Source organism: Pseudopipra pipra, chromosome 5 (assembly GCF_036250125.1).
Source record: "Pseudopipra pipra isolate bDixPip1 chromosome 5, bDixPip1.hap1, whole genome shotgun sequence".
Classification (NCBI taxonomy): domain Eukaryota; kingdom Metazoa; phylum Chordata; class Aves; order Passeriformes; family Pipridae; genus Pseudopipra; species Pseudopipra pipra.
In genome coordinates this window covers 3,017,704-3,033,408 of record NC_087553.1, presented here as the reverse complement: position 1 = coordinate 3,033,408, position 15,705 = coordinate 3,017,704, and the positions used below count along the sequence as shown (strand labels likewise).

The 15,705-nt window shown below is 39.8% G+C and overlaps 1 protein-coding gene across 16 annotated transcripts in view; it reads right to left on the bottom strand.

Moving 5' to 3' along the window:
- The window catches only part of ABCC9 (ATP binding cassette subfamily C member 9), a 70,987-nt gene that overhangs the window by 15,204 nt on the left and 40,078 nt on the right, over positions 1–15,705 (bottom strand). For 9 of the 16 annotated variants that reach the window (XM_064654110.1, XM_064654106.1, XM_064654111.1 and 6 more), the window contains 12 exons: positions 14,519–14,557; positions 12,553–12,654; positions 11,111–11,195; positions 10,536–10,616; positions 9,853–9,990; positions 9,242–9,367; positions 8,602–8,698; positions 7,458–7,693; positions 6,398–6,546; positions 5,559–5,628; positions 4,568–4,725; positions 1,916–2,008 (listed from right to left, as the gene is read on the bottom strand). In XM_064654110.1, coding sequence (XP_064510180.1) covers positions 1,916–2,008; positions 4,568–4,725; positions 5,559–5,628; positions 6,398–6,546; positions 7,458–7,693; positions 8,602–8,698; positions 9,242–9,367; positions 9,853–9,990; positions 10,536–10,616; positions 11,111–11,195; positions 12,553–12,654; positions 14,519–14,557 — 1,374 coding nt within the window. The remainder of the gene's footprint in view (positions 1–1,915; positions 2,009–4,567; positions 4,726–5,558; positions 5,629–6,397; positions 6,547–7,457; positions 7,694–8,601; positions 8,699–9,241; positions 9,368–9,852; positions 9,991–10,535; positions 10,617–11,110; positions 11,196–12,552; positions 12,655–14,518; positions 14,558–15,705) is intronic. The other 7 variants (XM_064654118.1, XM_064654112.1, XM_064654117.1 and 4 more) reach the window with 3 other exon arrangements.

Here is a 15,705-nt window from a genome sequence, read left to right as displayed (position 1 = left end):
ACATTTTGGGAGGGGAGGGGGAAATCTCTGTTGGTGTAAGTGTATTAAATTCATGGTGCCTTGCACAGTCAGAGGGAAACCATCTTCTTGTTTCATATTCTGCTCTCTGCTCCTTACCCTTACTTGAATAAACCAGCTGAACTTCAGTCAGCAGCTCACTGTTTTATCTTCCATTTTAAAGTCTCAAGGCCCTGCTGTGAAGCACCTGTAACGCCTGTTCTATCAGAAATTTCCTTCTTTTTTCCTCTGCTGTTTCCCACTGATGTTTTACTTCCCTCTACACAACTTGCAAACATGGCAAGCAACCTCCCCAAAACAACTGGTTACAGGAATGACGTGGGGAGGAGCAAAGATGCACTGACAATCCTGCTCATCTGCCTTCCTGGCAGCAAAACTCCTGTTTTCCTCATGGAAAATCTGACATGCTCAATCCGTATGCTTTTGTCCACGTTCAGCTCATCTTCTGGGCTGCTTTAGTCTTTTATCCTGTCAGATGACAAATAGCAAAGGTCACTGAGATTGCTCTCTGATCCAACTGTACTACTTTGTGGTAAGTTATGTGAGGAGCTGCTCTATTTTATCCTGGAACATACTGAACTCAAACTGCAGAGAATGACTAACAGTAAATACGAGCTTGCTGACAAAAAGTGCTGGAGACTTCAATTTTGGTTGATACTGGAGCACAGACAGGGAGATGAAATGGCTTTGATTAGCACCAGAGTTCCTGGAGAACTCAAGTGATGGTTGTGATGCCCAGTCCTTCCCTCAGGTTGCCTTTTGCTCTCTGCCATCCAAGCCCACAATGTCTGTTTTATAAGGTAGAGTTCAACTCCCAAGAGGTGCTAAGCTCCTTCATCTTTCTCAGGAGACAACACGGTAAAAGGCCACTCTGAACCTCTCAAGAAGCACTCAGCTACATCAGCATCAGGCCTTAATGATGATTTACTCTTTCAGTGTGTCATTCTGGTTGATCAAGCTTGTTAAGACATTTCCTGTTGACCACTGGCTCACGTCTCTTCAACACAGCAATACTTTTGCTTGTCCTTCCACATTCCTTACTGCAACAGTCTGTACTAACAGCCCAGGTCCTAAAGCTTAGCCAGTCTTAAGCTGATCAGAGAGGTGTGTAAATGGCATTGCAGTGAGGTCTGCTCTGGTTTGAGGTTCTACATGGCACAGGATGAGTGCAAGCTGTGCTTACTGGGGAGCAACATCAAGCTGGGACTTGGTCAGTCATGCCAGATATAATGTAGTGAATATACAAGGAGAATTTGGCCTGTATCTCATGTAGTAAGTAGAGAAAAAATACATGCATGGGAAGCTGAAAAAATTACCTGAATCTTCTGGAATTTATTTTTCAATTTTGATTGGCAAGGGTAGGTTTTACAATATTAAGATCAAGCTCTGTTCTGCTGTAGTTTTCTTGGAAAGTCTCCCAAGCTGCACACTTTCAGTTGGAGAGTGCTATAAAGATGTTTCCCTGCCCAGGGAGTGGGTTAAATACAGCACTGATTCAGGGACACAGGTTGTAGGATGTAGCAGGGGGGTCTGAAGGAGCAATGCCTGTGCCTGCTTGGCAAAAGGGAGCTTCCTGCTGCCCAGGTAAGGCATGGCTAAAACAGACTCCTTAAAAGTCTAAATATCATATCTGAAATACATAATAATCTTTAATTCAGTGGAAAACCAACACAGAAATAATTAGTGTGTTACTGAAAATATGCAAAAGATTTTAAAGACATGGAAAAGCTACAGGAAAACAAAATTTCTTTGTTTGGTTGGTTTTTTGGGGGGGGGGGGTTTGAGATAGTTTAAGAAAGCTCATCAAATCCAAGAGCTTGCCCTCAGACATGCTCCAAGGAGGCTGCACAGGTCAGACCAAAAGCCAAGCCTCCCTCTAAAAATTTGTTTTACTGACCCAAATGCTCTGATGGTGGTAAGGCCTTCAGCTGTCTCCGAGAAGTGACACAGTAAAGGGAGCTGGGTGCTGTCATCGAGTTCCTGGAGGTCCCTGGGAGCACAAAAAACAACAGACACCCATTACAATGTAAACATCTCTGTCTGTAGAAATTTCACTGCACAGCAGGCAAGGATGGACCTTTCATGTATTGCACATAATCTTTTCAGGGACACACAAAATTGTCTTTCTATAGTATAGAAAGACACTGGCATGGGAATATCATGTTCCTCTCTTGCCACAGGAGCCTTGGAATCATTTCCCAGTCACCTCTTCCATCTACTTTTGGTCACAGATGAGCTTCTCTTTGTCCCCCAGTGATAATGACTTTACCATGTCTCTCCTGGGTAAAAACCTGCTGTCCCTTTTAGCCAGATCCTAATCACCTGTTATTCTCACACATTCTAATTTATTAATATAATGAATTTAAATTCAGAACGGCTGATTTTCTAAATTTTGTAGCATGTTACTGGTGACTCTTAGGTCAGGTATAAAACAGGGTTTGTGTGTCTGCAAGCTTATTTATTTTATTGCAACTGTACCAGCCAGTCTAACAAAAAGAAAAGGTGCCTTTCCATATAAATCTTGCTTCATTTTCCATATCTGTAAGTACCACAACATGCTGAATGTAAAATATAACAGATGATGATAGCAGACCTTCTATTTGCAGTTTTAAATTACCACACTGGTTGAAACAGAGACAGCACTGACAGAGAAATAATATGAATGATGAATTTCCTCAATTATTTAGCAATGGTACTTCCAAGACCTGCTTGGAGCAATGATATTTAAGTCCAAAGAGTTCCAGTCTCCTGAAACAGGAATGTTTTCCAAACCATGGAGAAAAATCCATCTTTCTGTAACACTCTGCCATTGGCACAGCAGCCAGTTGTATAAACAGAAGAGAGGCCAGATCATTAGAGATTTAAAGTCTTTATCAAAATCCTGCTATGTTTGCACACTGCATTAGATAGGCCAGGAGAAATAAGTGCTCCATGATGCTGAATGTTGCAGTACACAGAGCTAATTTCACTGCTTATGTTTTGATGATAAATATCTTTCAAATTTATGATGGAAAATACACAGAAGTTTTTGAAAGATGTAATGGAAAATACAACAAAGTGCTGCAAGAAATACTGTAAATATTTGCATTTCTAAAAATTAGTGAAGCTTATATTCCTGCAGAGTACTGCGTGCAAGTAAGTTATAAATACTGGCTGAAGCTGTTCCTTCCTCCTACATTTCCCAAGACTGATTTTTATAGAAATAAATTGGATTTTTTTTGGTTTCTATTTTGCATTGAAAGAACACAAGCCAACCCCGAATGCCTCACAAGTGATTTAAAAGAGTTTAATTTAAACAGATTAATTAAAAAAAAACAACACTCCTCATACAGATTTTCCCAGAAAAGTAAGGGAATGAAATGGATGAGGCAGTCATGGACTTGCAGAGCCCATGAGTGCTTGTGTAGGTCTGTGCTGACTTAGAGGGGTGATCAATCTCTCTCTAGCTTGCATGGTTATTGCTGCATCAGGTTTGGTGGGGTAAGAGCAAGGTTTCTGGAAAAACCTCAGAGAAATTAAGCAGATTCTTTCAGATTTAAACATTTTCCTAGTTTATGAATTCTGATTATGTCATTTTCTTAAGAATAAATCTTGGAAATTCTGAGGAAACACCATGAAAAGTAGAGTAAAGTGAAGCAAAATTATTAATATGTTGCTCAGTGCCCACCCTGCTCCATGGATTTAAGGGGAATAACTGACACAACGCTTTCTGGATAAGAAGCTACTAGTTTATCTATTTCTTATTTGCTGCAAAACAGCAGCTAATGCTGTAGCATGTACCTACTGCAAAGATAAGGCCAGATAATAATAACCTGCTAATAATGACAGATTCTTTTGGCCTCTCTGCAAGTCAGCAGGTGCCTTGGTGAGTAATTTTAAGTATCAGAGAGTGGTGTAAATCCAGCAAAAGAAAAAAAAAAAAAGGAAGAAGAATGGATCCAATTTAAGAAAAAACCTTCAAAAGGCTTGCTTAAGATGTTTTACAGAATGAATTTAGCATGAGTCTAAGAAATCCTGATGCTCTTTTTGCTGAAAAATTGTACTTTTTATACCCAGGCAAACCGTCAAAATGGTTTGAATATGGGTATGAAATGCTGTAGAGTGGAAATGACTTTCTGTAGAGGATTTTTCCCCCAATATGAAGAAAAAGCAGCAACTGATGTTAATCCAGGGAGTTATTTTCCATTCTCTACTAACCCTCAGAAGGTCAAAGAGGAGCTTTGACCAGAGGCAAGCTGGCTCAGTTGATTAACAGACCTCATGCTCATCTGACTCAGTGTACACAACAGTGTACAAAAGTGATGCAACTGGTGTTACTTCCCTAAATATTCCATTTGTAGTCAGGTCACCTGGAAAAATCCTCCTGTGTATGTCCCAAACTCAAGCCTCAGGATCAGAAGCAGGATGCCATGGCCATTTTCCCCTTATTCCTGTAGCCTCACATTCCATCACAATTCTTAGCACAATTTTGGGTTTTTTTAGAAGAAATTTTCAGGACAGGTTTTGTTGTTTGGCTTTTGTTTGTTTGTTTGTTTGTTTCAATACGTACTTGGAAGCAACTCTGAAGTATTTCTGGATGAAATAAAATGCTATCCCGAGAGGCACGAGGGCCACAAGGAACCATGGGGTGGCATAGGAGATCATCCCAATGGCTGACAGGCAGAGCAAGGTGGACCTGGTAAGAGACTCCAGCGTAGGAGGGATGTGCTACAGTGAAATAAAAGACTTACATAAGGCAAAAAATCACTATAATAGCCCTTTTCCCAGAGAGGACCACTGGGAAAGTGGAATGATACCACTGTGTAGTCATCAATATTCTCTTTACATCAGGAGACTTCATGTTTCTGTGAGTCTAATACCCAAATGTTAAAAGTAAATGAGCCAGTGGGTTTGTTTGTTTTTTTTTTTCTAAAAGTCAGACCTTCAAATCTCCTGGGGAAACAGGAGCCATTTCCACCTCGCCTAGATAGCAGGTAAGGAAGAAAAAAATGTTCTTCGTATCCCAAGTATTTAGAAAAATACAGTGAACTTTTTTAGAACCTCTTAATTTTTCTTCCATGTTCCCATCACCCTCACATTGAGGTTCACTGCTCATTCAAAAATTTTAATGCACAGCCATAGTGAAACATCCTTTCCTTCCCCTGAATGCTCTAAATCCACATGTGCTACAGCCAGGGTGGAACATTTATTTGTCATATCTACTCCTATACAGTTAAAGTTACTATATTCTACCCTCTTTCCTGTTTTGAGCTCAAAATATGATGTTTTGCTAATCCAGATCTTCCAGCAGAAGCAACTAATCTACATATGAAGAAATTGAGAGTCTCCATCTCTCACTACATTTGATTTTATAGTTACTTGCCCATATTACTTTCTATTTTTATCACTCCCAGTGCCTGTTTTGCCATGCTTTTCTCTACTGAACATTTTAATACATTTAATAATACATACCTTTAATACATTTAATGCTCTTATTCAGTATCTAAGTGAAAATTTGCAAAGCCAAGGTGTAACAAAACGGAATATATTGATGCATCTACCTGGTCAATGATATTTGTGTCAGCAGAGAAACGATTCAGAATCAGCCCCAATGGAGTCATATCAAAGAACCTGTTGAACAAATTAAAACCAAAAAGTTACCTGTAAAGGAATTCCATTTTTGGGTAAAAAGTCCAGTCAGACAGAACACAGAGAGCTGCCTCCAGCCTTTCTCTAAAACCAAGCAGTAAATACAAGTAACACAACAGATATAAAATCTGCATCCTGACTGTCCAAATGCTTCTTTTGTCATTTCCCCCACAGAAAAAAGCTTTATCTCCTCTTCCAAAAACCTGCTGTCTTATGTCCTGGACTTTCATTCTTGTTCCCTCAAGACTTAAGACCCCTTCCAAAGATCTCAGCCTGTCCCTGGCTCCCGATAAAGGTCACCAACCCCAGAAGTTTCATGGAAGCACTCGGATAACTTGATTTGTTATTCACGCATCCTTTTGGCCATCCTGCTGCCTCTGTTGTCATCCACAAAACCTGTCCCTGGCCATCAGAAGAAGCCTTGGTGTTGTTTGTCACCATGTCACTGCTCAGAGCTGGAGTTTGGCTGTCCTGGAGCTTGAACTGCCCTCAGAGCTGCCCTTGACACTCCAGCCTTGAAGGGTTGCCAGTTATCCAACAGATCTCAGCCAGACAAAAAAGGGGGAAGAATTTCACATGTTCTGCAATGGAATTTTCCCCCCCTTAATTCACCACTGGTTATTTTCACTTTTTGAGGCCTTAGAGGAAACAGGGTGGCCACGAGAGCATTTCGGAGGAGTGCCCTCCCAGGTGCAAAGAGGGCAGGTTTTGATCACGGAGCTTTTTGGAGGGGATATAATTTCTGCTGTACCTGATGGGTCCAAGGATGATCTTGTTGAGGAGGTTGTGGTGCAGGTTCTTGGCTGCTGTGAGACCCATCCACTCCACAGTCAGTGATGTGATGAGGCAAAGGACAATCCCAGCTCCGGAGAGGATGCTGAAGACAGCTACATGATAAGTCTGATAAAATGACAAACATATCAATCCTAGAAATAAACACCCATTTCTGCTTTCTGCTAGGAGGTTCCCAAGGTACCAATCAGCTATGTCACATCACTTATATTACATAGTTGTAATTATAATCCTACATAATATCTGGGAAATAAAAAACTATGACTGAACTGCAATTCAGTAAGTTCACATAAGCAGAAGTTATGGTAGTTCTAAGAGCCCTCACCCCCCCACTGATGAACACCCTTCAAGGCCATGAAATGATAGTTCTTAAAACTGTGAAGGTGGACTAAATGGATAAACAGAAAGGATCACACATTTTTTACCAAGAAATTCAGTCCACCAAAGTAGAACCTCTCAAGAATTAAGTCATTTGAGAGATAATGGATATTCCTCTTTATTAAGTTCAAGCATCATAAAATTCCCAGAGCAGATCCTAGACTCATCTGCCAGGGTTATAACGCATTCAAGCCTTCTGAAAGTTTACTAAGTGGATTCCAGTGCAATATTGTATATTAGTCAAATTTACAGCTATAAGCAGATTGTACTTAAGTAGCACAATTGAAGATTTTTTTTTTAATTTTTTTTCTGGCAGGACATTACTCGACAGCCAGTACTTAGGAAAATGGGGTCATTGACTTAGGAGTTAAAAAATCCAGAAGGAAAAGTTTAGTATGAGGTCCCTTCCTTTGAAAGGTCAATTATTTTTCTACCCTCAAGCCTGTTTCAGTTTTTCATGTTCAAAAAGGTGGATAAAATTTGAATGGCCTTGTTTTAACATGAAGAATTTGTCCATCCTGTATAATAACCAAGGTTACTCCATCTATCATCTTTCCAATGTAACTAGATGAACAGCAAATGATTACTTTAGAATATTTTTTCTTTATTTATTTATTTTTATCCTCCAAGATATAGCTAACCTTATCATCATCAGCATTCCTGGCTTCATTTGTGTTGTCCATGGATGTCCACGTAGCAAGCCAGTAATCTATGGCCACTATAACTGAGTGTTTCAACAGCTTGGAGAAAATCATCAGAAAGAGCAAGAAAAATCCTCCAGAGGTGAGATATCTCCAACAGGTTTTCCACGGCATCTTTGTCCTCAGCCTCATGACAGTTGACATATTATCATCTTCATCTTCTTCCTCTTCTTCCTCTGTGACTCAGACATTAAATCAAGTTTAGCTGGGACTCAGTACGAGGAATTTTACCTTGTTTTACTAGATTTGGGTGACTCTTTCCTTGTCTTGAATTTTAATTTTAAAGAAAATATTCGGTTTGTCATTTTAAAACAGCAGACACTTCAGACATATTCTCATAAGACTTTCCCAGTGCTCTTTAAGCAATTCTATCGTTTGTCAGTCTTTGACTTGCTGCAGCTTTGTTAATTTTAGTTAAACTGACTATTTATAGCAGAGACCAGGCCTTTCCCAACCTGTTCAGCTGCTTTTATTTTACAGTCAGCAGAGCAATTTGGGTCGCATGGAAGATTCTAGAAAGCCCTCCAAACCTTTCCATCCAGAGGCTCCAACATCTGTTGCACAAAAAAGTTCAATTTTCCCTTCAATCAAGAGCACTAAAGCTTTGCCTGTGATAAACTAATAATTGATCACATTGCACTGAAACAGAATTAGTGGGAGATACATGTTTCATAGGTGTATAAACAAGACATTTAATTTTTTCTGCAGATAATAATATATATCTCACAGCCTTGCAGGCTGCACTTGAGGAAGGGAAATGTTGCCCTGCTCTTGACAACTACCCCAATTTGTTCTCTTTACAATTATTTCTGTTGTTTTACTTCTCTCTCATCCCTCAATAACTCCAGGCAGTGTGAGTTATCAAAGAAATTAACTTGTTCTGTGACACCCTTATCCCTGCACAAATACATGGAGAATTCCTCAAATAAATCATATCATAAACAGCTCCAAGTATTGGACTTCCCAGTTATTACCAAGTGTCACCATCATCTTCATATTTCATAGCTAAGAATTGTCAGCTATTGAAGTGGAAAGGCAATGAAACATAGGAACAGATTAAATAAAGTGAAATGATAAGACATACCCTCATCTTCATCTTCCAGCTGGGATTTGGATTCTCTGGGGTACATGGCCCTTCGGAGGGTTTTCCTTTCAAGAGTAGTTTGGTCAGCTTCCATATCCTGAAATAAGGAAGTGTATTTATTCATTTAGAGCTCAGCTGTTCTGCCACTGTGGCAGCACCAACAGTAACCTCAAAGAGAACTTTACTGGGGTCACTTCACTCACAGAACTGAAAAGCACAGCGTTTTAGGATTTAACTTTCAGAAAATCCTGCTTTGTCCACCTACTCCCCTCTCTCTTTCTTCCAGTCTTTCCTTCCCTCTCTTCTGGAATGATAAAAACTTCAGAAAGAGCCTTTAGAGAATCCTAAATGTTCATGGCAATAACAGAATAAGAGATACCATGGCCCACCAAAGGATGAGCTGTGCACCACATTCCAAAAGGTGGTTTGGGGAATGTGCCCTTACGAACCACCCATGATGGAGGTACCACTCACTTCCTGGAAAACCTACTCCAGTCCTTAAAACTCCTTACAGGTCATGCAGTTCTGCCCTAATGCCTAGCTGAAAACTTCTTCTGACATAGTTTGGGGTGGGTTCTTTTTAATTTAAATGGAGAATATTTCTTTTCAGAAAAGCCATCCTTGTCTAAATTCTATTTACCTTTTCCAATTCTTGATCCTGGCGATTCATCAGAGTTTTCCAGTGTTCATAGAGCTCAATATCCTTGTTCTGGATATCCTTTAGTGTCCCTTCTCTAAGCACCATTCCATCCTTCATTGCTATGATCTAGGGGAGAAAGCACCTGATAGATTTACTCAACAACATAAATATAATCACTGACCTGGATCCTACAAGACATGTCTCAGTATTGGTGGCATTGCCATTATGCAAATTTCTGTCTCACTTTATTGAACATTTTATGAAAAACTTCTTAATTTTGTTGGCACAGCCCACAAACTGAAACACTGAAACATCTTTAGCTGAACTTGTAAAAAGCACGGACAAGACATAATATATAATAGTCATATTTGCAATCAAAATCAAAATTAACTTTGATTCAGTTTCAATTACAAAAGCTACACAAATAATGTGAAAATAAAATAGTTCTTCCGCTACAAAATCTGTATTTGTTAAAGTGGTAGATGGCCCCATGGCATGTGGAATTAAGGAGGGAATCTATTACAGAGAAAAGTAGTAATCCCATCAAGTGTTACAGTGTTAACTTCATGTGCATGTTCATCAGATTTGCACCCTGGTACTGCTTCTCTTACCCAGTCAGCATGTGGCAGATATTGTAATTTATGTGTCACCAGGACAAGAGTCCTCTTGTCTTCCTGCAGAAACTTCAAAATCCCTTCCTGCATTAAATGATCACTTAAGTGAATGTCCAGTGCAGAGAACGGGTCATCCTGCAATCAAATCAAATTAGAAAATATTACAACAGGGTACAAAAGTTAGGCTTATTTCTAAAATATTATTTTAAAATTAGAAAGTGTCCAGAATTGCTAATGTTTCATCTCTCTCTAATGACTAAGACCCAGCCAGAGGCCTGCACTACAAAACAGGGAACTGGAATCCATTGATCTTCAGTTCATAACAATAAAGTCTGTTAATTTTTAATTAATTTAATTAATAACTTTGATGGGAAACTGGCACAGGAAAGTTAAAACAGAATTAACAACTCCCTAATTTCCTCTAAACCAAACTGATCTTCACTTGGAGTTAGAGAACCTATTCTACTCTTCCAGTGTTAATCTGAGCAGGAAATTCCACCTCCATCAGTCTCCCAGTATGTTTTGATGCTGCCTCTGGTGGCTGCTTATTTCCTACCTGCTTAATTTGGATTTGCAGTTGAATGCAAGTCCCTGTAGCTCTCTTAAATCTAGCATAAATATATGGAATGACAATTTTGTTACTAACTTTCCCTGCTCCATGTGGAAAAGAAGAATCTTACCAAGAAGACAATGTTGGTGTTCTGATAGAGCGCTCGAGCAACACAGATTCTCTGTCGTTGGCCTCCACTTAAATTAATCCCCTAATGAGTTTAATGGATGAAAAATAGGCATCTTTGAATAAACATTATGACAGGCCTCCGGAAATGTGATTTTTTACAATTATACAGAGCTCCAGTAAATATCAAAAACTTCATTAAAATGCTAATTCTGTTGATAAACAAGCATAATCTTCATGTAATACCAAAGACAAATTATTATTCAGCAACTACTCACGGGTAAGTGTAAATTAGGAAGAGCTGCTCTGAACACAGTAGGCTTTTCAGATTGAAAAATGTAACAAATACAAGCATCAAATTGTGCATGTAAAATACAGGGGACTTTGCTCCAAAAATACCATTTGAGAAACAGCTGAAGAAGGAAAAAAGTTTTCAACTCTTTTTGCAGTGAGCCTTGGTAAATTACAATTATTTACCAGTCTGGCAGCCCAACAGAGATCAGATTTGTCTGAGTGACATCAGAGAGTGTCTTCTTAATACAAAGGCCAAGCAGAGATTAAAGCATTTGTGTTATTTACCCTTTCTCCAATTTCTGTCTGATCACCAAATGGCAGTAAGTCAATGTCAGGCTGCAGAGAACACGCATCTGTAACAGCCTTGTACCTGTAAAAACAACACAGTCATTGCAATTATTTAACCAGCCACTTACTCTGCTAAAAAAAAAATAAATAAATTCACTGCTAAGTTATTAAGGCTCTCTGATGGATGGATAATTGCAGAAATCAGAAGGGCAAAATGATTACTCAGCAGCTAATCCTGGAGCATAGTAAACTAAGCATTGTAAAACATGTCAGGTTTATTAGAGATCTTTATTGACAACACTGCTTTTTAAAGATTTAATTACATAAAATATTGAGTGTGTTTCTCCCTATCAGGGAGTTGTTTTGTTGGACTCTGGAGGATTTAAAGCCATTTTCCACTGAGTTAATTTTCTCCCCCCTTTAGGCGCCTCTTAATTTTCTTCACAGTGATATTCCAGGACAAAGGATCCTTGCAATGATTCTGATCTCGCCAGAAACAGGAAACCACTTGCAAAGCCTTGAAATTTGCTGTGAGATTTGCTGTGGGGTATCACAGGTGACCTGCTAATCAGCAGCTGGGATCAGGCTATTTAAGTGGTATCATTCAGCCTTGCCTCTTTGAATCAGGTGAATTTAGGCTGATGGATGCAGCAGCCAAAGAATCCAGTCCCTGAAATTTTAGGTGCCTCTCTGGATTTTGAGGCATTTGGTCGTGGTCAAGTTTTATCAAGTCAGAATGGACTCATCCATCTTAACAAAGCATGGACTGAGAGGAACAGGGTGTATTTTTAATAACTTAAAAGAGAGAGGATGTTGCCTTTGAAAACATCAGCAATTTGTTTTCCTTTAAGTCCAGTCACTTTTTCCACGTTTCTTAACTGACCTTTTAGAAGGATACAAGCAGCTGGATAGGCACAATAGAAGCTGTGCACCTCAGCTGTCACACCCCCTTCTCCAGTGCTTCTAAAGGAAGAATTAAGGCTATTTCCTTGCAGGAGCCCATCTTCATATGTGCACTGTTTTTGTAAAAAAGTGCCCCAGTAACCGGATCACAGCAGGATAAGCACATAAACTCAGTGGAAACATGCCTAGAATCCCTATTTCCAGAGTCTTCTGGCAACCTCAGGCTCCATTAAACAAAAAAGACTCCAAAGATGGGATTCATTTCACCTTGGAAATCAGAGGTATGGCTTTCTCTGTATCCCATGGAGAGCCTGCGTGATTTCTCACACACATCTTCTTGAAAGGCTCACTTAAACCAGAAACCTTCCTCTGAGATGGATAAAATCAGGTTTACTAAACCCACCCCAGGGTTAATGGGCATCGATAGATATTTCTCCAAATCTACAAACTTACTCCAGAATATGCCAAAAAAAGCCCAAAACAAACCCTCTCTAAAAGGAGCTGCCAGGTGTTTTTGCAAGGAGGTTGATATTTACCTCTGTTTGTTAAAAGGGCTCCCAAAGATGATGTTTTCCTCCACGGTTGCATTCAGCAGCCACGGCTTCTGAGCTGCATAAGCCACGGAGTATCTGTTTCTACTGCAGGCAGACACAGAGCATTAGCAAAAAGCAAAGCAGTGTCTGAGAATCAGGGTTTTTAACATTTATGTCATGAATGTGCATTCAGAGAAATACAGAGGGACACATAAGCAAAGCAACTGTTACAAAAATGAAGGGAAGAATTTTAAATTAGATGCTTTTGTTAGAACAGCACCCACTCTCTCCCCTCATGGCAAAATCTACACTCTAGGTTGTATTCTATTCTCCTATAAATGGCTGATACCTACCTCAATCTAGTAACTGCAATTTCAGTCCAAAGACAAATTAATAAATAATAAAAATGGTTTTATTCTCATAAGAATAGTTATTTGGTATTTTTTTCTCAAATATCAAAACAGATATGTGAAAAGACACTGTTCAAATGGCATCAGTACATTTGACTTGCTGCTTTCTGAAGTTTTAGATTATTTTAGGTGACCACACACATAAAATAGTTTTTTCTCAGTGAATGATTTTTTTACTTTTGGTCTATTAGATCCTCAGTGGACTGACATGATACTGGAAAAGAGAGCAGTTTAATACAGACTAAGAAGGAATCACTGCATTCTCCCAAGTATTTTTTAGACATCCTTTCAACATGTCTAAATACCTAATGACATGTTCTTTTCTTCTGGTTGTTTTGCCAATGTACAGCAGCAAAAGAGGTCGTGTAATGTCAGATATTTCTCTGAGGTGCCCGAGGTGTGTGAGGCAGGAGTGGTGAACTGGTTCACCCCTCATGGATCTGAACACTTATCACAGAAACATGGAATCACAGAGTGGACTGGGTTGGAAGGGACATTAAAGATCATCTCATTCCAACCCCCTGCCATGGGCAGGGACACTTTCCACTAGACCAGCTTGCTCCAAGCCCCATCCAACCTGGCCTTGAACATTTCCAGGGATCCAGGGGCAGCCACAGCTTCTCTGGGCAACCTGTGCCAGGGCCTCACCCCCCTCACAGGGAAGGATTTCTCCCTAATATCCAATCTAAACCTCCTCTCTGTCGGTGTGAAGCCATTCCCCCTTGTCCTGTCACTCCAGGCCCTTGGAAATAGTCTCTCTCCATCTTTCCTGTAGGCTCCCTTTATGTTCTGGAAGGCCACAACTGGATTCCTTCTCAGTCCCTTTGATGCTATTGCTTCCAACAAAGCATTTGGTTAACTTTGTGTGTAAACATCTAGGATTTGCTGTCGACAGAGAGGGTCCAGGGGCATGAGAAATAGCTGTTTAGAAGGCATCAGTAGTATCCCAAAACTCTGAGGCGTTTAAGCAGTTCAGGATGCACTAGTACAAAATGTGTCCTCAGGATCATCGGGCAGCAAATCCTGGTGTGTCTCCCAACCACAGCTCCGTGTGCCACTACTTCTCTGTCAGTTATGACATGTTTTCAGTTTGGCTTGTCCTTCTTTTAAACCTGCAGGCCCCTTCCCTGGAGCCAGGGGTGGAGGCACTGCTTGACTTCAGCTCCCTCTGTGACCTGCTCTGTGACACAGCCTGGGTTAGGCACAGCACAAACCCCAGAACACACAAAACACACAGTAGGATGCACATGATGATGCCTCAAATCCATCTAGAGGCCCTGTCTTGCACAATATGGAGCACACTAAACTCCCAGTGCTGTCAAATGGGATCTGGGATCACTGAACATCTTTTAGACAAGACTGAGGTAGTGGTGCAATGGCTGGAGAAGATTGGGATCCACTGGATTTAACACAGTCTGGCAGTTAATCCCACAGTAAACAATTATCATCAACATGGTAAGAAAACAGAGATGGCTGAAGAGTACAAAGATGAAGGTTTGGGGAAATTCTGAAGGAATTAATGCGTGTATTAAGATACACTAAAAAAAAAGAAATAATACCTTCTGGATGCTTCAAAAGAAGGTTCAGTTTCATTTACACTGTAAGTTATGGTAAATGACATTTAGTAAGCAGGAAATATAAAGAATAACAATTTGTGCTAGTTTTACACACAGGAAAACTGGAGTTAAGTACATATTTTAAGAAATCAACATAAGTTGGGGTTTGTTTGTTCTTGAAGGGATAATAAACAAGGTCTTAGTAAAAACATAAAACTTTTCTAATTACAACAGTTTCATATCTATAACACACAGTGGCTAAACAGGCAAATCACGTTGTTAGAAAATCTGTTAAAAATTAAAAGCGTATTGTAAAACCTATTAAAAATTAAAATATTTGATATTGCCTGGGCATGTAAAAGGCTGACAAGCAACAGCTCATCCACACAGTTCTGTCAATGACCTGCAAGAGCTGGTAACTAATGTCAAATTTCCCCTGGAGCAAAGATAAGCTTTGCAGACACACCTTTGAATCAGAAGAGATCTTGAACCCGTTTATAGCACTAAGGCTGCATAAAGCACAGCACTACAAGGCTTTCCTTGGCAATCTCAACTTCTTAAGGATCATATCCTTAAGAAACTCATTCTGAAGAGCATTCAGTGGCAGTAATGACATGAATGATTTTGCAGCTCCCTCTGTTTGTTAATTGAGTCAAAAACTGTGTTAAGGGGCTGGAATGGCAGCAAAAGCAGTTCTGGACCAGTGATGATGCTCAGATGTCCAGGCATGGTGATGCATCACTGCAAAGTGCAAAACCCAGAAGAGTAAGTTTATGCCAGGTAAATAGAAACAGGCATTGGAAAGGACTAGAAAACTGATGCTCATGTATTATTTTCCTGACTTAAAAAAAAAACAAACCAAAAACAAAACCATGAACAAAATTATCCTCCACTCTCAGGCCTGTGAACCCTCCAGATGAAATATTTCACTGCTGAGGCAGAAATGTCTGCTTGACTGCTGGGATACCAGTAAATGCAGCTGCACTCATAAGGAGAATATCCAAGTCTAGAAAATTCTCATAGCAGAGTCCTTGTAATGCCAGACTTATGTATTAACATCTTCCCAAAATTCCAGACCTGAGACACAGCAGAACATCAGCTCTCTGAGGACTTTGACAATTCAGGCCGTGCAAAGGGCACAATCTGTGTTTCCTTTGGGCATCAATTGTCAGAGGAGATACTTCATTAGA